General features: G+C 47.7%; 1 protein-coding gene and 1 long non-coding RNA gene across 2 annotated transcripts in view; one reads left to right on the top strand and one right to left on the bottom strand.

Annotated features, from left to right (window-relative positions):
• EXOC3L4 (exocyst complex component 3 like 4) overlaps positions 1 to 16,999 on the top strand; it is an 85,392-nt gene extending 68,393 nt beyond the window's left edge. Inside the window, exons 10-12 of the mRNA XM_083167182.1 lie at positions 11,426 to 11,578; positions 13,766 to 13,887; positions 15,650 to 16,999. Coding sequence (XP_083023308.1) covers positions 11,426 to 11,578; positions 13,766 to 13,887; positions 15,650 to 15,827 — 453 coding nt within the window. The 3' untranslated portion in view covers positions 15,828 to 16,999. The remainder of the gene's footprint in view (positions 1 to 11,425; positions 11,579 to 13,765; positions 13,888 to 15,649) is intronic.
• The window catches only part of LOC146049678 (uncharacterized), a 210,366-nt gene that overhangs the window by 127,911 nt on the left and 56,249 nt on the right, over positions 1 to 26,206 (bottom strand). The gene's annotated exons all lie outside the window — the stretch shown is intronic.

Here is a 26,206-nt window from a genome sequence, read left to right as displayed (position 1 = left end):
TCAGAAAGTCCTTCCAATGGGATTTGATTTCACAGAGGGGTGGGGTCTCACAGCTGGATTAAGGTGAAAGGGAGAAGCGCACGTGACACTGTACCCTGGGCCCACTTCTATCAGGAAGCCCATCAGCACACTGACATAACTAGCTCTCCATTTTGTGCAGCAGCAGAGTCATGACTCCAGTATGTGAGCAGGACATTTGAGTCTCATGACATAACAACAGAGCTCCAAGAGGAGAGATAGGAGGGGGGACGAGAACTGTAAGTGACCCATGGATGCCACCCTTGGATGCCAGCTTCCCATCCCCCACTTGCACTGTAGAGTCCCATAGTGGGGGCGGTAGGACGACATCCATTGCTGACAAAATGTGGAGGGCCAGAGGAGTGAGGGTGGGTCTTCCTATCTTAATTGCGACTGGCCCCCCAAAGGCTTAATCTGGCCTTGGCGGGTCTGCAGCTGCTAGATAACACCCGCACTGGTAAATGTTTTTGCTTTATGTTAATGGCATTAAGATAAATTATTTCAGAGACTTTGCTTCAAATCCTTGGGTCTGTGCGTTACCCTGATACGTCATCAGGTCTCCATGTGTCCCAAGGACAAAATTATTAATTGGAAGCTCAAATGGAAATAGTTCTATGTACAATGCTATAAAGAGTGCATTACAGAAAATACACCCCTGTGTCCTAAATCTGAAACAACCTGAACAAAAAACTCCCTCCTTAGCATGCACAGTGTATCTGCTGCTAGAACGCCGGCCAGTTACTGTTACTACATTCTAAAGCCGGCTCCCAGCAACTGTGCAGTCAGCATTACAAAGACGAGTGTTTGCCGAGGGAGAATCTCATTTGGCCATAGTAAATGTTTTATTCGTTTTTACAATTTATGATCATTCCCCTTCAAGTGCATCAATGGCTTATGGACCTCATCTGCTTGTAAATACCTGTTTTTAAGATTTTTGTTGTGATTGCCACCAGGGTGGTACTAGGTGACGCAGTTACACTTGCAGCCTCCAGTAGCGCACGCAAGGGGGGGTTTCTGAGTACCCAGAAACACCCCCCCCCCAGGAGTCTAAGGATCCTAGGCTGAAAGCTGAGGGTTCCCTCTTTCCATGGGTACAAGAATTTTAAAAATCGGCCCATGGGAACCGGAGATATCTGACTTCAAAGCAGTGGTCCCCATCCAAGCCTGTTAATTGCTATTCCCAGTCAGATATTTCAGGTTCTGTCTGACTTAAGGCCCCCATACACTATGAGATTTATCTGACCTGTAAAATTGCATCTGATTTCCCTTGAATTTCCCTGGCAGCTTCCCAGGAGGCCTACATACAATTTGACACTTGATGTGCCATTGTTTACATCAAATTTGTGTCAGATAAATCACATATGATTAATCACGTGATTTATCTGACGCAAATTGGATGTGCCATGAGATTTATCTGATGGGGTGGCCCTAGGGAGTGGCCTGAACAGTGCTATACCTTGCAGGCAATGTTCCCTCTAATTTTACGAGGGCTGTGTGCGGCAAAAGATTTTGGCTGTGCAACTTTGGAAGGAAATTAAAAATTTTGTGCGTCGCTTATATATAACTGGAAAATGACGTTCAGCATTTGTGTTAACTTTACTTCAAAATGATATTAAACATTTAAATATTCAAAACACAGCACACAATGTAGTTAATGGGTGAAACACACATTAATTGAGTCCACAACTGCAAAAAGGGACCACTGCTGCTTTGTGCGCTCTGTTGTAATGTCTGTGCGCACGCTCGACGAGTTGTGTGCGCGCGCACGCGCGCACAGCTTAGAGGGAACACTGCTTGCAGGTATTACTGTTCTGAGGAAAGGAGAATGGCGGTATATTTATATGTAGTTCGGGGGTGTCGCCAATCGTACAAAAAGAGCATAGAGCAACATCCTGCACCGTCTGTACGCTGGTATCATCTGCTCCATGAAATGTTCTATATGTCCTTTTAGGGTCGTATTATATGAAACAAAGGTGTGCAACTGAAGACTGCACCTCCAGTATTAGAACAGACAGCATAACCACTAGCAGCAGAGACCTGTGAATATCTAATGCACAGTCACTGACACATATACTGTACACTACAATACGTTCTATGGTGATCATTCAGGGAGCACAGGTGCCGGTATGGCGCCGACGCGGCATAAGGGGGAGGGGCAGGCCGCGCTACTGGTGACCTGGCACAACAAAGGGGGGGGGGCGGGATGGTATCCCCGCCCCCTTTCACACTTGGGGGACAAGGGCAGCCAATGAAGCACCAGGGGGAGGGAACTGCCAGGAAGGGGTTTAAAAGACTGGGGCAGGGGGGAGGCTGAGCACACATCATCAGAACACGATCAGAGCAGGGTTGTAGACTTCCCCCAGCAGCTTGAAACTGAAGCACAGGCCGCAGAGGGGACATAGGGCAAGGCCTCCTTACCTTGTTTCGAGCACCGAGTGGGAGATCTATCAGCCAGGGACCAGAGCAGGGCGTTAGCAGTCGGCGTCAGCCTGCCTCACAGCTGCTGGAAAACTGCCCAAAGGGTCTGAGGGGCGTCAGCAACAGAGGCAGCATACAGCCGGCATCCATACGGCTCGAGAGGAGAGGCGGCAAGCGGAGCAGCAGCAGCATACAGCCGGCATCCATACAGCACAAGAGAAGAAGCCACAACCAGCGGGACAGCAGCACAGGGGCACGGCACAGGCATAGCCAGGAGGCAGAGGCAGTAGTGGAAATCCCCAGCGCCATCAGCAGCTACCCAGGGAGTGGAGCTGAGCGTTAGCAGTCTGTGTCATCATGCCCCACAGCTGCCGGGAGATCTGCACCAGCAACGTCGTCGCCGGGAGACACGGGGAAGCCTATCCGCATCGTCTGAGGGATTACAGCAGCAGCATCCAGCCATCCTCCTTACAGCTTCCAGGGCCTAATCCCACAGCCAGCATGAGCACGAGGAGGAAGTGGGGGAGGAGTCCAGCAGGACAAAGGGAGCAGCAGCAGCAAATTCTTTGAGGAAGTGGGGGAGGAGAGCAGCAGCACAGAGGATCTCGGCTGGGAGGGGCTCCCCCTAGTGGCCGCAGCACATCAAAGTGCCCAACAGCAAGGAGGAATATCAGGAATCAAGCAGGTAGTATTGGCAGCGCCAGCATGGAGCAGCTAGCACCACGGTGCAGCAGTAAGGGTCTGCTGCAGCCGCGCTAGTCGCTCAGAAGAGGAGCAAGCTTTTCATCAGGGCGAGCATGTTTATCAGCACGGATGGAGGAGATACAGAGGAAAGCATCAGAGTCCGCCTGGGTGTGGCGGCAGGAGCCGGGCAAGGGGATACCATGAGGCTGTGGCCAGGGTGATGCCCGCGGATCACCACAGAGGGCCTAATGGCCACAGGGAGGGAGCACAGGCATCAGGCCAAGAAGGTGTCGGCAGGCCATCGGGCTGCAGGGAGCAGGCAAGGACAGCAATTGACGGGCACCGCTATGGTCGGCGTGGCTTCAGCATTTCATGTCGTCTCAGCCAGAACCCATTTGCTCATCGATGTCACCTCCTTGCGCATTGTGCGGCGCAGATAGCGGGGGGCATGAGAAGAAGGTCACCATGGTCGACGCGGGAGAAAAGCGGACGACGCACAGGATTGGTAAAACAAATGTTGATAACCTGAATAGCATGTAGTATGCCGAGGTAGACAGTATAGCAATGTTATCTAGTAGTTACTGTTTCCCTGTTTGATTATGCGTACTCCGTAACCGGGTGCTGTGGAACCCTGTGTGTGTATATATATATATATAGATATATATATATATCTATATATATGTGTGTGTGTACATAGATAAAGGATAATAATAGTAATAATAGGACGCCGATATGCGCTATCCAGGATGTAATATGCCAAGAAGGGGAGCATGACTGTTAGCAATGCTAGGTAACATGCAAGGGACTTAGAATGTTGAGCTATGCTAGAGAGTTATGCATTATAAGAACCAGGATGTTAGCAATGATGTGGGTGTGTTGTAAGGGTGCCTAGGGCGGTTTGCAGAAGGCACACGTCCCGGTACAGGGGAGGAAAGGGGGGGTGGCGTTCTTCTCAAGCCCCCCCCCCCCTACACGGAGGGACAACAAACCAACATACAGGCAATCTATATTAAAAGACAGGGCCTTATGGCACGCAAGAGGGGCATAAGTTAGCCGCTGTAAAAATGATTTTACGGGCATTGGCTATGGATTGTCGTGTGCAATGAGGCAGAATGGACTTTTTTCATAGGAATTCCTTTGTGATACGGCCGGAGGGCAGGTTAGTAGCCTCCACCATGCCAGTTAGGTGTTATTGCAGGAAGTAGCTCTGATGGGCCAGGGGAGAGGGGGGAGGCGGTGTCCCCCCACCCCCCAGGGTGATAACAGCCACACAAAGGCTATGCTGGATCTGGGAGCAGGGGGGGGGGGGGGGTTAGGATACCTATAACCAGGAATGTGACACCCTCCGGCAGCTCAAGAAACCCTGAAATCTATTGGGGAGCAGCCGGGGGCGGTAAGGGACAACAGCATCAAAGAACAGGCTTTAGGCAGGATGAAAGGGCCATTCGGAACCCCCTCATTGGCAGGAATAGTTAGCTCATGGCTAGGACTGGTTCCCAAAAGGGCACCTGGTAAGTTCAGGCTCATTCAGCACCTGTCTTATCCGGAAGGGGCATCGGTAAACGATGCCCTTGGACAGGGACGAGTGCTCAGTGCAATACCAGTCGTTCGACTCACCCGTCAGGATAGTCCGAGCGCAAGGCAGGGGGGGGGGGGCGCTTATGACAAGGTTTGACATGGAGTCAGCCATTAGGCTGCTGCCCCTGCGCCCTGAGAGTTTTTTGTCACAGGGGCTAAGTTTTGATGGGTACATCTTATAGACAAATGTCTTCCGAGGGGATGCGCTATATCTTGCGCATATTTGAAGCAGTTAGTTCATGCCGGCAGTGGTGCTGGGAAGAGAGAACCGGGTCAGCGGCAATTGCGCACTACCTGGACGATTGCGTGGTGGCAGGGCCACCCATCTCGCCATAGTGCAACCTCTTGCGGAGGGAATGCTGAAGGAATTCAGCGTGCCCATTGCTCCAGGAAAACGCAAGGGCCCAAAGCAGTTCTGTCTTACGTAGGGATAGAGATTGATTTGGCCAAGCAGGAGTGCAGATTGCCAGAAGTGGGAAAGCTGGTTAGAGGGGTCAGGTATTGTGCCGGAGCAAGAACGGTTGCACCGGGGCAGCTCCAATCATTGTTGGGAAGCATCAATTTTGCTTGCAGGTTGATCCCGATGGGCAGGATATTTAAGCAACGGCGGGAGCAAGCCCACTGTGGGCATAGCAAGGAAAAATCACTTTCTGCACATCAACAAGGAAGTGCAGAGATTTGCTAGTATGGGAGGCATTCCTCCAATGCCTAAACAGGGTGCGTATGTGGCCAGAGCCTATGCGGCCCAATCGCGCAATGCATTTATTTACGGATGCCGCATGAGTCACAGGCTTTGGGACATACTGGCAGGGAGAATGGTGTGCCCAGTGGTGGCCACCAACGTGGGGGGAGGCAGGTCTCACCAGGAACCTTGCAGCCCTGGGGCTAGTCCAAGTAGTGGTGGCAGTGACAATCTGGGGAGAGAGGCTGGCCAACAGGCAAATTCAATTATGGTGCGGCTACCCGGGGGTAGTGCAGGCAGTAAACAGCCAGCGGGCGTCATCATCACCAGTAGTCAGGCTGGTTAGGAGATTGGTTGTGAAATGCCTGCGCCACAACATTACATTCAGGGCAAAGCATGTGCCAGGGGAAAAGAACGTTATAGCGGACACGCTGTCACCACAATATTACATTCAGGGAAAAGCATGTGCCAGGAGAAATAGCGTGATAGCGTGTTAGCTAGCCAGGCGGAGCGGTCACCGGCACCAAGGACTTGGGAAGCATACAAGGTGGCATGGAATTGCTGGAAGGATTGCCAGGTTACGGTAGGTGCCGAGAGACTCAGCGCGCAGCAGCAGCTGTTGGCTTTCTTGGCCAAGCTCAGGCAGGAGCAGGCCTCAAAATCCCGGCTAGGCGCCTTGCTGGCAGGCATCTTGTTTCGACAAGCTCAGTGGCAGGGTCGACAGGGCGAAGTCATTCGCAGTGCATATGACCAGGAGGGGCTGGGCCAGAATGGAGGCGAAGAGGCCGGACGCAAGGCAACCCATCACAATAGAAAGGTTGTGGATTTTGTGGGACCAGATTACAACTGTCTGCCAGGGCCAGAGGGAAGCAGCCCTGTTCAGGGCGGCATTCGCAATGGCTTTTAGTAGTGGCGGGAACGAGGTTGTCAACAGGAGAGGGCCCGCAGCATAGAAATGTGGCAGTAACTAAGCAGGCGGCGCTGTGCAAGATTCACAAGTCAAAGACGGATCAGGAGGGCAAGGGTAAATGGGTCCAGCTTAACCGTCACGCGGATCCGGCAACGTGCCCGGTGGCAGTGGTTAGGGCCTTTGTAGGTATGAGGACAGCGAGCAAGGGGAATTTCCTTGCGCACGCAGAACGGGTCACCGCTAACCAAATACCAGTTTTCAGCTATCCTGAAGAAGGGCGTAGCGGCAGGCGGTGGCCGACAGGTAGGTTTAGCTCCCATTCATTGAGGATTGGGGCGGCCACTTCCGTGGCTAGTGAAGGCTGCGCAGGTGCTGGGAGCAGAGCGCCGGGCAGGTGCAAATCGGATTGTTATAAGATTTATGCCAAGCTGGTCGCCAACAAGCTGACAGATAATTAACTCTTCCCCCTCCGCAGGGAATGCAAACCTAAAACAAATATGGATTTTCGGCCACTCCTACGTTCACTGGGCCAAAGTCAGGGCTGCGGCCAGGCCTTACGGCAGGCAGCTAGGGCTGCCAAGGAGCGAAGGACGAATGTTTTGGTTCTGGCAGAGGGGGATGAGGTGGAACGGGCCCAGGGAGGCATTGCCACTGGGCAAGGGGATGGCCGGCACGCCGGACACAATAGTTGGTCATCGGGGGGGGTAATGAGTTAATGGGGATGCCAGATCCCTTGACATGGTAAGAACGGTCAGCACCGACTTAGGGTTAGGGTACTGTCGTCCAGCAGCATCCACAGGATGGTATGGCGCGAGGCAAAGAAAGGAGGAGCCATTGGAAGGACCAGGAAGAAGGTAAAGGTGGCAGTAGCCAAGCGTGTGAAGGGGGGTTATCCAACATGCAGATATCAACCCGACGATCAAGGGCATGTATGAGGCAGATGGAGGGCATTTGTCGGGCATTGGCATCGACTGGTTAACAACGCACTCCGGGAAGCGCAGGGAGTGTGAGGGAAGGGCGTTTGTGCAGGGTGGGGTTTTTTCGGTGCCCGGGCAATACCCGGAAACCTCAGTGGCGGGAAGAGGCGGTGCGCAAGGCAGGCGGAGGAGGGGAACCAGCTGAGGTGGCAGATTCACCCTCGGCGTGGGGGCCGCACGCCAGGCTCCAGCTTTCGACGGCGAGCCATCGGCTGCGCGCCAGGCGAGAGTGATCTGCAGGGGCTGGCTCCCAGGAACGGGAGGGGGCGTTGCCGAGGGCCTACCGCGTAGGTATGTGGCACGCCCCAGCGCAAATCAATGATCGGCATTGATAGGCTCTTGCACCTTGCCCACCGCTCTCTGTCCTCACCCTGCAAAACGTTGGTTAAGGATTGTGAATAAAACTGTGGCCAATGATTTAATCCCAAAACTTGTCTCAGAGTATGATTTCAAGGGGAGGGATAATTGGGACGGTCTAGCAGAAGCACAGCAGGCCGCCCTCTCACCTTTAAGGGAGCACAGGTGCCGGTATGGCGCCGACGCGGCATAAGGGGGAGGGGCAGGCCGCGCTACTGGTGACCTGGCACAACAAAGGGGGGGGGGGGTCGGGATGGTATCCCCGCCCCCTTTCACACTTGGGGGACAAGGGCAGCCAATGAAGCACCAGGGGGAGGGAACTGCCAGGAAGGGGTTTAAAAGACTGGGGCAGGGGGGAGGCTGAGCACACATCATCAGAACACGATCCCACCCACCCACCCTTTTTTATGGCATAAGCGCGTGAGGAAGCTTAGACATGTCAGGTCGATATGTAACAGTACTCTTTGCGAGTTATGTGCTATGTCGCAATTGTTGCAGTGATTTGTTGTAACGGTATTTTGTATGTGTTATGTGCTATGTCGCATTAGTTGCAGTGAAGTATTGTAACAGTATTTTGTATGACTTATGTGCTATGGCAAAGCTGTTACAGGGATGTATTGTAATGATATTTGATATGAGTTATGTATTATGTCACAGTGGTTGCATTAATGTATGTTGCAGGGCGGGAAGAGGCGGTGCGCAAGGCAGGCGGAGGAGGGGAACCAGCTGAGGTGGCAGATTCACCCTCGGCGTGGGGGCCGCACGCCAGGCTCCAGCTTTCGACGGCGAGCCATCGGCTGCGCGCCAGGCGAGAGTGATCTGCAGGGGCTGGCTCCCAGGAACGGGAGGGGGCGTTGCCGAGGGCCTACCGCGTAGGTATGTGGCACGCCCCAGCGCGAATCAATGATCGGCATTGATAGGCTCTTGCACCTTGCCCACCGCTCTCTGTCCTCACCCTGCAAAACGTTGGTTAAGGATTGTGAATAAAACTGTGGCCAATGATTTAATCCCAAAACTTGTCTCAGAGTATGATTTCAAGGGGAGGGATAATTGGGACGGTCTAGCAGAAGCACAGCAGGCCGCCCTCTCACCTTTAAGCATCTCAGAAACTATTCACCTTTCCCATAGCCCCGTCTCCTAGTACTAGATAACAGACACCACTGCCTGACACTTCTCACAAGCTAAAGTTTATTTACTTTTACACGAGCAGGAGAAAGGAGGAGGGGGGTCCGGGCTCTGCTGCCTGTGGTGTAATTCATTCATTCAGCAGGGGAGACGGGGGTCTGGGCTCTGCTCTGCTGCCCGTGGTATCATTCGTCCAGCAGCAGGGGCCCGTGCAGACAATCAGGAGAAAGGAGAGGGGGGGGGGGGCACCTCGAAACCCCGTTCTTATATTCAGCAGCAGGGGAGAGAGTCCGGGCTCTGTCATTCCAGCTTGAAGCAGGGAAGAGTGTGTCACTGCCGCCCCCTCAGCCCTCTTCCCTCCAATCGCGCCTGCCCCTTCCTGTGACGCCGGCTGCTGCTACTGTCACTGACACTGTTGGAGGATGGCCGCGCACCTAAAGGAGGTACCTAGAGTTCTACATATAGATATATCGCATCTGAAACATCGTGGGTGCTAAAAAGCACCCACGATGGCTCAGATTCCGATATATCTTATGTTCTGCAGGTACGACCACCTGATCCAATCTGATGAGCACGGGAACGCGCATCAGATTGGATCAGATGTCACAAACATGCGATTTTGGTCCGATTTCACCCGATTTATCGGCCCAAAGTGCCGAAATCGGCCGAAAATCGCATAATGTATGGGGGCCTTTAGAGTCACTCTGGTGAACCCCTGCTGCATGTTATTTCTGATCTCCTTGGAAATTTTGATGAGACTGTTCATCCTGCAAAACCTTTTTTGAATCTTATGTGATTTAAGGATCATTGATAGTTTTCTAATTATTGGAAACATACTGGACTGGAATACCCGTATCCAGATACTTTTTGTATAGGACACTCCTTGTTACTGCCAGTTGCAATGTTTGCCCCTGATGAAGTCATGACATCACAAACGCGTTGGGATATCTGTTTCGATCAAGATCCGGAATTGAGCAGCATTTATTTATACCTGTTCACCATTTGTATATTTGTCATACCATGATATGGTTTTTTATTGCTGATTATTTTATATTAAACGGATAATTTCTATCTGAATTTGTTGTTTTAAAAATAAGCGCCCTCTGAAACCCCCCTCTTTTTCCATATATATATATATATATATATATATATATATATATATATATATATATATATATATATATTTATTATTTATATACATTTGGTCTATCTATAATACTTTAACTGACCCGGCATATACTGGGTCACCTAAGTGTCCATCTCCGTGCTTTGCTCCGCCCCTCTGGAAACCCCCTTCTGAAAATCCTGCGTTTGCCCCTGGCCTCCTGCTAACTACACCTTCGCCAATAACAGCTGCCCTTTCCCCAGTGGGTTAAGTCCACCAATTACCAGGATGCCACCTGGTCTTTATATGGACAAGGCTGCTATTGGAGGCTGTGCGAGGCAAGTACAGAGCTGGAGTCTGACAGGGACACAAGAGGAAGAACCAGACACATGAGACAAAAAGAACTTTAGCGCACTACTATGTGTGACTGGCACAGGACCACTGTGGCAGATGGTACACACTAGGCCACAGTACTGGAGATGGGAAACCAAGCACTGGATACTGAACCACAATGGTGGAGGTGTAAGTGGTGCAGTCCCTGTTAGTGTATACATACAATACAGGCAGATAGAAAACAGGACCAGAGTGCACACAATACCGGTACAGGCTGAGTATCCCTTATCCAAATATCAGTTATCCAAACTATTCTGAAAACCATAGTCTCCAAAATGTACTTTATTTTTTTGCTAAAATCCTACTGGCTGCATCTAGGAAATAACATAACTGGCACTAAGTATGTGCAAGGACATGATTGCTTGGCATTCAAATTCAGTGTCTGAGATTGTAAACCAACTGTTCCATGTTTTAAAACCTTGTTTTAAGTAAAATATACTTGTGTGTATTTCATGTGTTTATACACACAAATCCAAGATACCGCATTCAAATATAAAAATATTTCAAAATACGGAATAATCGGTTATCCAAAATTCTTTCTGGTTCCGAGCATTTTGGATAAGGGATACTAAAGCTGTACTCAGAAATGGACTTGCTGGACCAGACTGTAGAGAAGCACCGCTATAGGCAAATACAGCTCCAGACCACGGAGTGGTACCGGTTGGGGACAGGATACATAAACAGATTAGTCGTTAATAGCGACAACAAAATATACACAGATATACACTGAAGCTCAGCAAGAGCGGGCACATACAGGACATATGTAAATCCAAAGGGTCACACAGACTATCAGAGAATATACATTCAGGACACAGGTGCATTAGCAGGGACACACACAGAAACTGATACTCTGAGACTACAGGACTAATCAGGTATGAACAGCAATAGGCACTAGAAACTAGCAGTATAACCAGCACAGAGCTTAGGGCATGCTGGGTAATATAGAGAGCAACTCCCAATGAAAACAACCAGGAAGAACAAGCCCCCTCATCACCGCAGCTGGACAGCCAAACACACAGGCAGAGTTCTAATGGCCAAATTATGACAGGTGAGACTGCACATACAGAAGTCAGGCTGCAGTAACACAGACCTACCAGAAACTGCTCGTAACAATATAATGCAATCAAAGTTGAATCAACTGCCTTTCTTCACGTGTTCTTGTTGTCTTTATTCAACAGGAACTTGCAGGCGACATCCACAAGTATTTAGTGAAGGAATACATATCACAGATTATGAAGAGAAAGATGAGCTTGAGTCATTTGAGTCGAAAGAAAGCGGCTCAACAAATGAGAGAAGAGGGCGATTTGCTGAATAGGGCGGCAGAGGAGATGGTGGGTAGCACTGGAAACACTGAGATGGTGGGTTGCACTGGAAACAGTGGGATGGAGTAATGTTAATGGATATATAGTGAAAAGCTCCTATACAGAAAACAGAGTCCAGATGAGTAGGGACGGCCATCGATATTGATGGTTGCAAACCATCGATGGTTACTGATCAGTGTCAGATAGTTTTGCCATCGATGGCAAAGAACTTATGGTTTTCCACCATTGTTGGGGGGGGGGGGGGGGTGTTACCGGGTCTGCTGTGCTAACGGGTTGCCGGGGTGGGGGGGTCTAACGCTGGCAGGAGCCTTTCACTTACCAGGGGCCAGGAGGGACAGGCTGCTTCACTCCAGTAGCAGCAGGGAGGTAGCGCCAGGGGTCCAGGGAGGACAGCACAGTTTCGGCAGGGGAGGACAGCCTAGGCAGCAGGAGGACTTAACTTCACGTGCGGCGTGTGATGCACCGCAAAGGGCCACGGGAGGAGAAGGAGCTGCTGCATTTGGGCATGGGCAGTAGCTCTCCCCTAGGACCACCGGCCACCATCTTTATCACTGGCAGCCTTTCCAGTCCCTCCTGTGGTTAGCGGCCCGGGGAGACAGCGGCGGCCCGGTCAGTGGGGAAAGCGGACAAATCCGGACCGGCCCACCGGGAAATTGCCCAGTTTCCCGGCGGCCCAATCCGCCCCTGGACATTGATAGTAACTGAATTATTCCCAAAGCAGTAAAAGGGCCCTGCTGACTTGCTAACAATCTGTAGGACACAGTGCAATTTTGCTAGCGTTTCGATCCTGATTAGATTGGGATTGAATCGGGATCAATTTGAATGGCAAGCAAAATGCATTCGATTTGGACTACATAGTGCAGATCTCTACTGTATAGTCTTGCCGGCACAGTCTATTTTTCTATTTGATTTCGTAGCCGCGCATTGGGATCGAATCGGCATGGAATGCAGCTGAAAACTGTTTCATGTCCATTTGATTCGATTCTAAATAAAATAATTTGATTTGATTTTTCTTAAATTAGCGAAATCAGATCAAAGTCCCTTTGATAGAATAAAAAATGCTGACACACAAAATGGTCTCTTCCGCTGTATGTGGGCAGTCAGATTACTGTAAATGTGACACAGATATTAGGCTACCTAGAGCCTAATTCAGATTTGTACACAATGCTGAGCATTTATCGGTAGACTGTACATGCGCCAAGGTACTCTATCGCTGCCGCCTGCATTCAGCAGCAAAAATATAGTGCTAGGGAGGAGGGCCCCAAACTGGCATCTTGCCTAGGGCCCCATGAGGTCTAGTGTTCATTCTAGCACATGGTTTTGTCCATTTGAGAAGGAATTTGCCTCTAAGAGTGAACCAGAATAAGGCCCTTAGACCTTAGTGTTCATTTTAGCACCCGCCATCTTTGAAAACCCATGCAGTTCCTCTTCCCGGCCTGGGGTGTCACTGTCTGCTGCAGTTCTTCTAGCACAGTGTGGTCTGCATATCAGCACTGATATACAGACCACACTGTGCTAGAAACAACACAGCAGACAGCGACACCCCAGGCAGGGAACAGGAACTGCATGGGTTTTCAAAGATTGCTGGTGCTAAAATGAACACTAAGGTCTAAGGGCCTTATTCTGGTTCACTTCGAGGCAAATTCCTTCTCAAATGGACAAAACCATGTGCACTGCAGGTAAGGCAGATGTAACATGTGCATAGAGAATTCGATTTGGGTGAGTTATTTTGTTTCTGTGCAGGGAAAATACTGACTGCTTTATTTCTCACTTTGAAGTAAAACCCCACCCAAACCTAATTCTCTTTGCACATGTTACATCTGCCCCACCAGCAGTGTTACAATCGATTTGTAGATGTGTGGCCACCATAAGGCCCTAAATCTGAATTTGCTTGGCATCAGACATTACATATTGTGGCAGGTAGACTGCATTGGGGATAACGAGAGGGCTGTGCGATGCAGCCACAGAGCAATGCAGATTTAGGTGACACATTTCTGTATATTCCCCTTTACAAATAGAGAAAGCTCTTACACGTGCCAACATGGAAACACCCGTCCTCTGCCTCCTCCATCTATACCCGTCCAGCGTGTTGTGTGGCAATAACCGGGGAATTTGGAAGCATGCCAATTAGCATATTATTCATCCCCATTGTTACCAAGCCCCATACTAATCCTATGTATATTATCTTTATTTAAGGGATCTGACAAGGAAAGCCTGTGTCACGCAATACATTGCATTTCTGATATTATCGGTTGTAAGAAAAAGGACGAGATTAAGCCCAAACTGGACCAGATGTTTCAACTTTATCCAGATGCCAGGTAAATCATGTCGGAATACATTGGAAAAGAGGCTACAGATTTACAGGTTGAGTATCCCTTATCCAAAATGCTCGGGACCAGGAGAATTTTGGATAACGGATTGATCCGTATTTCGGAATATTTTAATATTTCAGTGATGTATTTTGAAGTATCTTGCAATTATGTTGTATAAACACATCAACCACATGAAATGCACACAAATATATTTTATTTGTTCAAAAAACAAGGTTTCAAAACATGAAACAAAATTTGTGTACTATATCAGATACTGAATTTTAATGCCAAGCAATAATTTTCTTGAACATATATAGGCCCATATGTATAAAGCTTCAAAATTGATAAAATGGAAAGTGATAAACAACCAGCCAATCGGCTCCTATCTCTCATTTTTCAAACCCAGCCTGTAACATGGCAGGCAGGAGCTGATTAGCTGGCTGTTTATCACTCTCCATTTTATCACTTTTGAAAATTGATACATCTCGCCCATAGTGCCAGTTATATATCATGTCCTCAGTAGTGCTCATATGTCCCAAATAAGTTTTTAGCCCCCCCCAAAAAAATTTTTTCACTTTCTGGAATGTATGGTTTTCGGAATAATTCGGATACTGGCTACTCAACCTGTACTATTAAGCCTGATAAACACTATCAGATTATCTGTCCAGGTACACACTATAAGATTATCTGTCCAATCTTTCTGGTTGGAACGAAAACCTGGCAATGTACGGGAGCAGATGGCAAATAACTATTTGCTCCTAAACACTGGAAAACAAAAATGGACGTTCAGATAACTTGGTTACATCTATTTTATCCAAACAGCCATTTTTGACCATTTTCCAGCATTTGGGAGCAAATAGTTGGTTGCCGTTTATTCCCACGCATTACCAGATTTTGGGCCCATTTCAGGTTGGCTTGGCTAGCTGCGATGTTCGCCTGAGACACTGCCCACCAATCGCCCAATACATCCCCTCAAATGCCTCGGCTGCAGGAGAAATTATTTGCTATATTGCGAGTCAACCAGAATCGCCTCCTTTATCTCCAATCTGAGAGATTGGACAGATAAACTTTAATAATGTTTTCATTCTATTTTATGTTTCATATCTTTTCATTAATATGTTGTCTGACCCTCATCTGATTGCAATAATTATACCACTGAGCGGGAGACAGTAATTTACCATGAGTATCAACTGATTGGCTGTGGATGTCACATGATCAGATCCTACCCAATAATGTGCCACTGTCTTTAGGACCAGACGTTGTTTTGTCTCATGGGGAAGCCATGAAAAATGCAATTAGCCTGTATTAGTAATGTGAGGCAGATGTAAGTGTTCTGTGAACCTTCACATTTTAGGGTTAATTTAAAGTTGCACACAAACTAGATCGTCCTTTAAGAAAGATCTGAGCGACCACTTTGTGTTGACATGTAACTAACCTAGTAGACTAATGGGGTAGGGTCAGTGGTGTATTTATAATAAGTGCAGTCCACACTGGCCCCTGAGTCCCGGGGGGGCCCGCACCACACAAGCTGCACCAATTTTTTTAAATACTTACACTCTAGCGTCCAGCGCAGAGGCAGCAGCGCTACTGAAATCTCCAGAAAAATGGCAGCTGCACCATTTTTCTGGAGATCTGCACATGTGCACTGCGGCCCCTCAGTAGGGTCCTAGAACAGTGGAGAATTTATCCTGTAATTTAGTCTGTTGTTCCTGCCTCATGAATATGAAAAAATAATGAATCAGATCTTCCATTTCCATCTCTCTCACAGCGAGGAGCACGTTTTGTGCATTCTGCATCTGAACGGCATCGGAAGGAGCAATAAACTTCTAGAACATTTCCAGAAGCTGCAGAACAATCACCAACCACAGGAAGCGCCAGTGGAAAAACTGTTTGCCGAGATTAAATGTCCTCAGCAAGTTACCTGCCTTGCCCTCTGTGTGCGTTAGGGGCACTCTGGTGTGTCATATCAGCAACCAGTACCCAATAATACTCACTTCCAGATGCCATACGATACTGTAGAACGTTGGCCTGGATATTTTTGCAAATTGGATCGAGTTTGCATGGACAAGTGCTCGGTGGTGGAAAACACCAACAGAATCACAAAAATGGCTGCACTTATAGGAAAGTGAGTCACATAGTAACAGGTGTGCAGATAGCCGCTGTGCGACGGGCAGGCGTTCAGTATAGAAAGCCGGGTACAATGGAACACGTGTACAGAGATTGCTCCTATGACATGGGCAGGAGTTACGGCTACGACACAGATATTGCCGACGGAGCAAGGACAATAATAACAATCAGCAGTAAATAAGTTTGTTGTTTAAAAGTTGTTAATTTAAAACAGTATTTCCAAAGCTATGCTACTGCCATTCCCCAGGGATTGCTGTAATTACCTCTTCCAAGGGAACACTATTATAATATATAGGGGGAGATTCTCTAAAAATCTCCGCCCCCCTTCGCCTCCCATCGCAATTATAATTATCGCATATGTTCTAACATATGCGATAATTATAGCAAAGGACAGCTCTTGCGTTAAGAGCTGTCCTTTGCGGTGAGAGTCGCCGGGTCCCAGCAGGTCCCGGCAGCTCCCCCATCCCTCCCACACCCGGCGCTGCTGCTGCTGTGCCGGGCTCTCCTCCTCCTCCCTGCACCCGGAAGAGGATCAGTGCAGGGAGGAGGTCACAGGTCCGGGCAGCACAGCTCTGTGCTGCCCGGACACAGGTGAGGGGGCGATGCGGGGCGGCGGTGGGTTCACATTAGAAGCCCATTGGCTTCTATGGGGCATCGCCAGATTTTTCTGGCGATGCCCCCCGCCGCGGTAACCAGGCGGGGGATGCTTAGAGCATCCCGAAATGCGGTAAAGACCCCGATAACGGGGGTTTTACCGCATTTTCACCTTAGAGAATCTCCCCCATAATGATTCCAAACAAATGGCTAATTCGTTACTACATGTTATGTTACGGAATGCATATTGGTGCCGTATTCGGCATAGTTGTTAATTAAACCTGTGTTAAACAAACAACTGCACATTGTAGAAATGTTGTTTCTACTTCCAGTAGATATAAGGCAGGGGCTGGTTATAAGGGGTACATCTACTAAAGCGTCTAAAAATAAAAATAGGTGATGTTGCCCTTAGCAACCAGATTCTGTCAATCATTTTCTAGGATGCAGAAAAGAAATGATCGATCTGATTGGTCTATGTGGGACTGTTGTGCAGTCCCATTGTGCAGAATTGAACGCACAATCAGAACCTGCACCAGCCCGATAGTATGCTCACTTCCTCCTGTATGAGCGTCTGTGGATCGTTGGCTGACATGCTGACATCTGCTTAGCCACCCCCCCACCCTGTGGTTTATTTACTAAGATGGGAGTACTTTTTCAAATGGGATGTTGCTATGGGCAACCAATCAAATTCTATTTATTATATTTTAAAAAGGTACTAAATAGAAATTAGCTTCTGATATGTTGCCCCTAGAAACATCCCATCTTGTAACTCCTTAGTAATTTACCCCTAACAATCCAAAACGCTTGTGCAATAAGATTGGCCAATTGGGTTTGACCTAGACTATGTCAACCATATACTGGTATATTACATGCGTCACTGACACTGCATGCGACATTGATTTCCTAATTAAGGACCTTATTCAGATCTGTATACAGCTAGCCTGCGTTCGCACGGGACTGATGTTTTCTTAGTGTGCATACGCAGGGTGGGTGCACCTACGGCAAACACCCAACACAGCGGGCGGGGGGCGGAGAGGGGCGTGGGGCACCGGGCAACCCCATCACCATATGGGAACACCCAGAGTTTCATGGGCTTTCCCATTAGAACACTGGGCTAGTGGAGTAACTATTAAATATGCACCCCCCTGCCGCAAATTTTGCCGGCGCCCCCCCAAGTAGGGTTAAGAACCCCCCAACCCCCTTACCCCTCTGCATCATGCCGGTAGTATGGTACCTGCTGCATTTGTCTGTAGTCCAGGCTCTCCTGGCTCCCTCCTACTGCTTATGAAAAGTGACACTTAGAAAATGGCTGCCCCCATGCAGCAGACCGTTTTTAAGGATGCTAGAGGAGGCTGCTGCAGTATGGGGGCAGCCATTATTTGCGTGTCACATTTTTTATTAGCAGCAGGAGCCTTGAGAGCCGTGAGTCCGTGACTGCAGACAGATGCGCCGGCGGCAGGTCCCGGCAGACGGCAATGAGTAACTATAGCCCCGCAGACCACTTTATCAGCGCCTCCCCGCCACCGTGGGGGCTGCGGGGCTATAGTTACGCCACTGCGCTGGGCGTTCTCATGGTAATGAGGCCGTGACGCGGGTGCGGGGGGCAGGCAGCTGACATCACCGGATGTGAGCTACCCGCTCATATCCTTCTCAGAGTGCACGCATATGGAAGGAACTTGAAAGTCACTTTTATATACACGCACTTACCGCATCTTACCGCTGATCGATGACCAGCGAAAGATGTGGGTGTTCCCCATAGCATGCGAATGGATGTGTATGTCAAACATCCATTTGCAGCCTGTGTGTGGGAACACACACTGTGAGGGGGGGAGGAAGGCGGGTTTGCGAATTTGCAGCCTTGCAAATAAACCAGAATAACCACCTAAATCTTATTGCCTTGTGATGCTTCCCCTGCACTAGATAATAAACCTCTGCTCCAGGAAATGCCCATGCCAGTCGGTTGCAGCTGAATCTCCAGCATCCCACAGTCCTCCCTCCTTCCCGGTCCTGGTTAGTGCTGAGTCAGTCCGGTCAGTTATCAGCACACAGGATATTACTGTAGCCCTGTTTACCGCTGGGATGAGTACAACTTTGTACATTAACTCTCCGATCGCTCCATGCCCATATCAGCTGTCACGCTACAGGAAGGCAGCCTACATGCTAGTTTCCTGTGTATTGTGTGTTCTCAGGCATTTACTCCAATTATACCAATATAGCTACTGTTTTGGTGATCTGTTATGTACTGTAGATGTGCAAAATATGTGCACTGAACCACCCATTAGACATTCCCGCTGAATCGTGTGTGTATAAGCTAAGGCTGCATTACTGTGTTGCGGGTTTTGTAGCGCTCGTGGCCCTACTACATGAGTAGTTGAATCTGGGACCACCCATTTCCATATCTCTAGATTCGCAAATGGTACACTGGTGTTAGAGAATATAACAATATACCCCCCAAAAAATTAAGGAATTGGTTGCTAATGCCAGTGTTCGTAGGGAGCCAAGCTGGATAAGCCACACCTTCTGTTTCACCTTCCAAAAAGCATCATTAGTATAGGCAGTGAGGGCCTGTCTGTTTACATTCTCCGGCTCCTCCCTCGAATAGCGCTAGCGAATAGTTGTATTTTCCAGGCGTATTTTCGCAGCAATTAGTGGCCGTATATTGCATACGGCTTGTTAGTAAATTGGGAATCACCATTCCTACTCGTACTTTATTGATGGCATATGCATTCGTATTAGTAAATACAAATGTGCCATGAATACGAATTGACATATTTTCGGCATAGTAAGTGCCGAAAATACATATAGGCAGTTGTATTTGCATACGACTGCCTACCAATACGCCTATTTCAGGCGTAGTAAATTTCCCCCAATACATCTTATTTAACGCCATGGCTGAGATTGTACTTACAGCAGCACATTTGCCAACTAAATGATAGGACTGCATGATTAATTCTACTTTAAATGCTCATACTAAGTCAAAATACTAAGTAATCCTTCTGATGAAATTGCCCTGATTGGCATTTAAACGCGTCAAAGCAGGGTTTATTTTTTCTGCCCTGCATTTTTTCATTGCTACTGTCCTGCTGACTTCTGGCCTGCGATGTTGCAGAGTTTGGGGGTGCAGTGGTGCGTCTCCCCCTTTTTTAATTTCATATTTACAATATAGAGAGCAGAGGAAAAATGGAACTTAAGAGAGCTAAAAAAGATTACAAAATATTTGATCAATAACATTTATGATTCTTATTGCAGCATAAAAAATTTAGTTTAAAAAAACATAAGGGTGACATTTATTTAGCTGCTGAGATATTCCTGGAATGGTATACCCCACCTGCCTCCACCTCGTTAGCGCGTTCTTCGTTCATGCCTGCTGCTGCACTAGAAGCACGCAATGCTAGCAGCAAACCTTTGTTGCTATACACATTTTTTTATGTTGGGTTTATATAGTCTTGTTTGTTACAGTTGTAGCATTAATCATAGGACAGAAATGTAACATAAGCTGCATGTCTGCATGTAATCTGAGCGTGAAGTGTACAAGATTTTGGAATGTCATTAGACAATCGCTAAACTCTTGAAGATACTCTACGGGCTGGAAACACATGATATATATATATATATATATATATATATATAATATATAGGGGGTATTTTGTCACAGGATGAAAGGCCATTATTGTTGGTCGAAATGCTTAGTTTCCCTGGCACTATCATAGTTTGCGATACATCAGTATCAACACTTCCTCCAGCATTAACCATTAAGGGTAAAAGCATTACCCAGCTTTGTAACATTAAAACTCAGGGGAAAACGCAGGATTTGCAGGAGGGGGTTTCCACTATGCACTCCTGAAAGGGGAGCATGACCTTGACAAAAGGGGCTTGGCAGCAATGCCACACCCAAATCCCTGTTTGCAGTCACTGTGTCGCGGATGTCACAGGCCCCGCCGGGTCGCTCGCATTGACACGGCGGTCTGCCCCGTTTTTCTGCGCATACTACACAGATAGGTGACAGCGGGAACCATCGATGGTAGGTTGTAGAATGTTTTATGGCCATCGATGGTTCTCGCTGAAAAAGCCATCGATGGCAACCATTAATAGGGAATATGCTGATGGCCATCCCTACTCCTGCCCCAGGAAGGTGGGTAAATCTTCTGCATTGCAACCTCCCCCCCCCCCCCCCCCCACGGTTCTCCGCTGCAACAAATACCACAATCCCAATCCACGGGTGCACAAATTGCTGAGTTTGACTGGCATTGGGGTGGAGTTTGGAGATGTCAGCCTCATCCCGCCCCCCTTGACATGCAGGATCTGGTCTCCTCTCTGGGCTTCTGTTGGAGAGGATAAATAAAAAGTAGGCAGCTATGATCTCAATACAAATCTTTTCCGCAGATATATTTGCATATGGAGCTGGCAATGCAGTATTGCACAACTATGAATCAGGTTCCTTGGATAACAGCCAAATTCCCATACTGCAATCCCACTGATATACAGTACACGCAGCTACAGATGTGTTTACAGGGAAGTTGTAACTACTTCCTGCCACGAGCCTGGATAGGGATTAGCTGGAAGTTTTCTCACTTTCGGTTATAATGATTGGAATTAAACTTTGTCCAATTCCAGTTGTCTTATGCTTCCATATGAAAAAGGCAGTTAGCAACATAGCCCCATTGTTTTACTAAGTTATTATGATGATTATTATTACATACCCTCCAACTGTACCAAATTTGCCGGTACAGTACCGTTTTTTAACAGTCTGTACCGGCAAATATATATTGTACCGAATGTACGGCTTTCTTGACTTCCCCGCGGCGGTCAGTCACATAATCAATCCTCTGGGCTCCGTTCCGTCAGCTGCGCCAGCTCTCCCCCTTACCCGTTCCCTAGAGTGCATTGTGGGCCGGTCCCGTGCATCATGACGTCACGCGCCGGCACCGCGCACTCATGGGAAAGGACATCGTCTCAGCCCTCACTGTTTGCGCATGCGCAGACTGAGAAACTGTGAGCGCGAATCTGCTGAGAGACGGCTGGGAGGGGTGCCGTGGCCAGCCCCGACACGCGTGAAGGGGGATCATCATCTTCGCATCAGAATGGATCCTGCCACTTCAGCACATCAGACTCGAGCACTGTATAGTGCAGCAAGTAGGTGGTTCAGGCTGCTCTTTGAATAATCTCCTCACTTGACAATCCATCGTGTGACATGCATCATGTGCACCTGCTGCCTGCAGCTCATGTCACATGGTGGCTTGGTGGGCTGCTGGCATATTACATAAGTATATTTAATATACTTATGTAATATGGCAGCAGACCACCAAGCCACCATGTGACATGAGCTGCAGCAGGTGCTTGGCCGGGGGACCGGGTGCCTGGGGACGTGACCACGCCCACTATGACCAAGGCCACACCCACTTAACCAATGGCCACGCCCATTCCTAAATGTGTACCGATTTCTGCCCTTCAAATGTTGGAGGGTATGTTATTATTGTCCTTTATTTATATTGTTTCACAAATGGTCCAAAGTGTTTTACAAAGTAGGGATAGCCATTGTTGCCATTGCCATCGATGGCAATAGTGTAACTGGCCAGTGATAGAAACATAGAATTTGGCAGCAGATAAGAACCACTTGGCCCATCTAGTCTGCCCCTTTTATAAACATGTGACCTCAAACCATATTTGATCCTTATTTCTTTGTAAGGATATCAATATGCCTATCCCAAGCATGTTTACATTGTACTACTGTAATTGCCTCTACCACCTCTGACGGGAGGCTATTCCACTTATCTACTACTCTTTCTGTGAAGTAATTCTTCCTCAAATTTCCCCTGAATCTTCCTCCCTCTAGTGTCAGTGCATGTCCTCGTGTTCTGCTGCTCCTCTTCCTGTGAAGAATGTCTCCCACCTGTACCTTGTTAAAACCCTTGATATATTTGAAAGTTTCTATCCTGTCCCCCCCTTTCCCTTCTCTGCTCTAAAGTATACATACTAAGATCTTTTAGTCTTTCCTGGTACGTTTTGTGATGTAGGCCATGCACCATTTTAGTTGCTCTTCTTTGTACAGTCTCTAATGTATTTATATGCTTCTGGAGATATGGCCTCCAGAACTGAACACAATACTCTAGGTGAGGTCGTACCAATGACCTATACAGTGGCATTATTACTTCTTTCTTTCTACTGCTGATACCTCTCCCTATGCACCCAAGCATCTGACTTGCTGTCTTCATTGCTTTGTTACATTGCCTACCTGCCTTTAAGTCCCCTGAAATAGTGACACTTCGATCCTTCTCTTCCTCAGTAGTTTCCATTATAGTGCCATTTATACCATATTTAGTCTTTGGATTTTTGAGACCCAAGTGCATGATTTTGCATTTTTTGCCATTAAACTGTAGTTGCCATGCTCTTGACCATTCCTCTAATCTACCTAGATCATCATTCATTTGTTTTACCCCTCCTGGTGTATTTACCCTGTTGCATACCTTTGTGTCATCTGCAAAAAGGCACATTTTACCCTCAATTCCATTTGCAATATCACCAATACAGACATTAAAAAGCACTGGTCCAAGTACAGATCCCTGGGGTACCCCACTTGTAACCTTTTCCTCCTTTGACAGTACTCTGTTTACTACAACTCTCTGTTTTCTGCCCTGATAAATGATAGTGGCATACTATGCAACAGAGGACCATCAATGTTTTTACCTATCGATGGTCATCAGTTTTCCCTGATTGGCCTCTAAGCCAATGAAAACATGGAGTCAAGACTTCACAGGTGCCAGAGCTTCACTCCTTGTACCGGCCCCTTGGAAAAAAAAAACTATTTGTTTATGCTTGACATCGATGGAGGGAAACCATCTGGTTCTCCCCCACTATTCTACATAAACCATAAACCTATTATAAAGTGGCTGTTTAAAATCAGTTCAAATATGACAAGAAAAAGTACAATAGAGTTTCCGTACAAGTTGCCTATCAACACTCAAAATGTCGACAGTTATAAAATTGACACCACAATGTCTACATTTATAATGTTGATGTGCACATTTTTGACATTGTAGGGGGGGGGGGGGTGGTGGTGTTAGAGTTTGAATGTGGGGGAGGGTTAGGGATTGGGGTAATGTACTTACCCCAGCTCGAACAGACAACCGCCGCAGGACTCAGAAGACATTGCCAGAGACGCTACCAGGTGAGTGAAATGGCTGGACACAGTTTTATTGATATTCTAAATCATGTCAACATTTCATCACAACTGACCGCAGTTAGTAATTTACACAGGACCTCCAATCACCAACTCACCAAAGCCAATAACTATCAGATTGTTATTATTATAAGATCAGAAGAGTAATTATTCCAATCAATGCTTCACATGTGCAGTATCATAACTAGACAAAATATCAAACTTGCTCCCTCTACTGGACAGCTTTTGTCCTACATGTATTGGCTATGCAGACAGCAGCGGTGCCGGGGAGGAGGTGAATGGATGACTGTGTGTGGCTTCCATTTGAAGCATGGAGGCTGGGGGCAGCCCAGCAGCAGCTTTACCAAGTGCTGGGCTTGCCCCCAGCGTGACATACAGTAGGTTACTCCGAGGTTGCAGCTGGTGGATTTCCCGGCACTCAGAGATGATGTCCCCTTGAAGATACTGCAGTGTGAATGCGGTAAATCCTGGATCTGACCTGGTATTTTGATGTAAAAGCAGTATTAGAGTCATGCCCAGCTAAACCCTGTTTTCCCATGCCATATCTTAGTAAACACTCACAGAATGAACCATAACCTTTTATTAGAGGAATTCCCTGGTGGTGTACACTGTGTTTACTTCCTAAAAATAAACCTAATTTTTCTGCGTCCCCCGTATTGCAGTCGGGCACAACAATCACATGATGAAACAATGCAGTCATGCTACAGAAAACTCATGCCTCCTGTTTGTTCATTTCCTCCAGGGCACAGACTCCTACAGATTCCAAAATTGCCCTTAAGGTTCTTACATATTACGGCAACTTCACCACATCTCCATAATCAGAGATGTTTATTTGCAGTACAAACATTGGCTCAGGAACGTCAGTGACTTCCAATGTTAACACTTGCTTGAATAAACTAGCTACAACTTAACAGTCCAGAAAAAAAGGATTTGAAAACCAAACCTCATGTACCATATGTATACACTGAACTTGTGAGCTATCAGTAATATACTGTAGAGCAGGGGTTCCCAATCTTTTTTGATTCACGGCACCCTAGAGAATCAGAATTTTTTTCACGGCACCCCCAGGTCCAAAAAAATTAATTCGATTGGGTTTATATGCGATTCTTAGGGTCAGTTATGTGGTAAAGGGCAGGATTTGCTTCTGTTTGTACACATTCTATGATTGGCAGCCCCCAGCACTGGTTTTGCTCCTAAATAATTACCATTAATAATTTGACTTTGTCCTGGACCACCAAGCCGCGGCACCCCTGCATGTGTCCCGAGGCACCCCAGGGAGCCACGGCACACAGTTTGGGAACCACTGCTGTAGAGTGATTATTAAAAACCTCGTCAAATCTAGCATTAAATTTAAATCCCCCTGTATTTAAAGACCATGCAGCATTTGGTTTTCTCCAACTAATCGTTCAGGTGTAGGGGAAACTTTGCCCCCAAATAAACAATAAATTGGTGGACTTTGAGCGGTAGTGTCCACCTACCATTTTCCTAAAACGACTGCCGGCCAGCTGTGTGCTGATGTGTCAGCGTCTGGCAGTATGTAACATGATCTTAAGACAGATAGAATGTGGAGAACAATGAACAGCTCAGAGTCAAGGATGACACCTAGGCAGCGAGCTTGTGGGGTAGGGTTGATTGTCATGTGGAAATATAATTAGTTCCGTTTTGTAAATATTCATTTTGAGGTGGCGAGATGACGTCCGAGATAAAACACCAGAAAGCATCGGAGACTCGGACCAGTGACAGGTCTGGGGAGTATAGGTAGATTTGAGTATCATCTGCGTACAGATTTACCCCTTCATCTTTATTTGTGGGATAAAATGAAGAGACGATCCCAGAGGGTTCGTGTAGGATATTGAGCAGGTCATTGGCTGAGGAAGGGCATACCGTTTCATCTTGGATCTTAGCAATCTTATCAATTTAAACATGCTTGGGGTTAGACATATAAATATCATTACGGAGAACTAAGGAAAAAAAAAAGGCAGACTTATTGGGTCAAGTGGTACTTAACCGCAGTCAAATTCTACGTTTCCATGTTTAGATGTTCTTCAGCCCTGGAAATCCATATAACCAAGGTTCCAAAAATCAGTTGAGCACCCCGGAAAAAGAAAAAAACTGGTTAACCCTTCGAGTGCCAACACAGCTGTGAGAGAGCCTTAAAATATCCGCAAAAAATTCCAGCGACTGTTCTTTTAGTATAAAAAAATACAAATACACTCAAGTGGATTCTGTCACGAAAACCATGGCTACTACCCAGTTCCCCTATGCTGTGCCTAGCCCTAAGACCTATGTCAGCGTGTCTCCTGTCACAGCGCTCACCTCCGCTCCTGTTCCTTGTGTTGGTGGTGTGCATGCTCCCGCACTGTCACCACCAGGTGACAGTGGTGGCGTGTGCTCTGGTGCCATGCAGATTCTGGGTGGCGTGGGATG

The sequence above is a fragment of the Crinia signifera genome, chromosome 12, assembly GCF_055691185.1.
Source record: "Crinia signifera chromosome 12, ASM5569118v1, whole genome shotgun sequence".
Classification (NCBI taxonomy): domain Eukaryota; kingdom Metazoa; phylum Chordata; class Amphibia; order Anura; family Myobatrachidae; genus Crinia; species Crinia signifera.
This window is presented reverse-complemented; position numbering and strand designations above follow the sequence as displayed.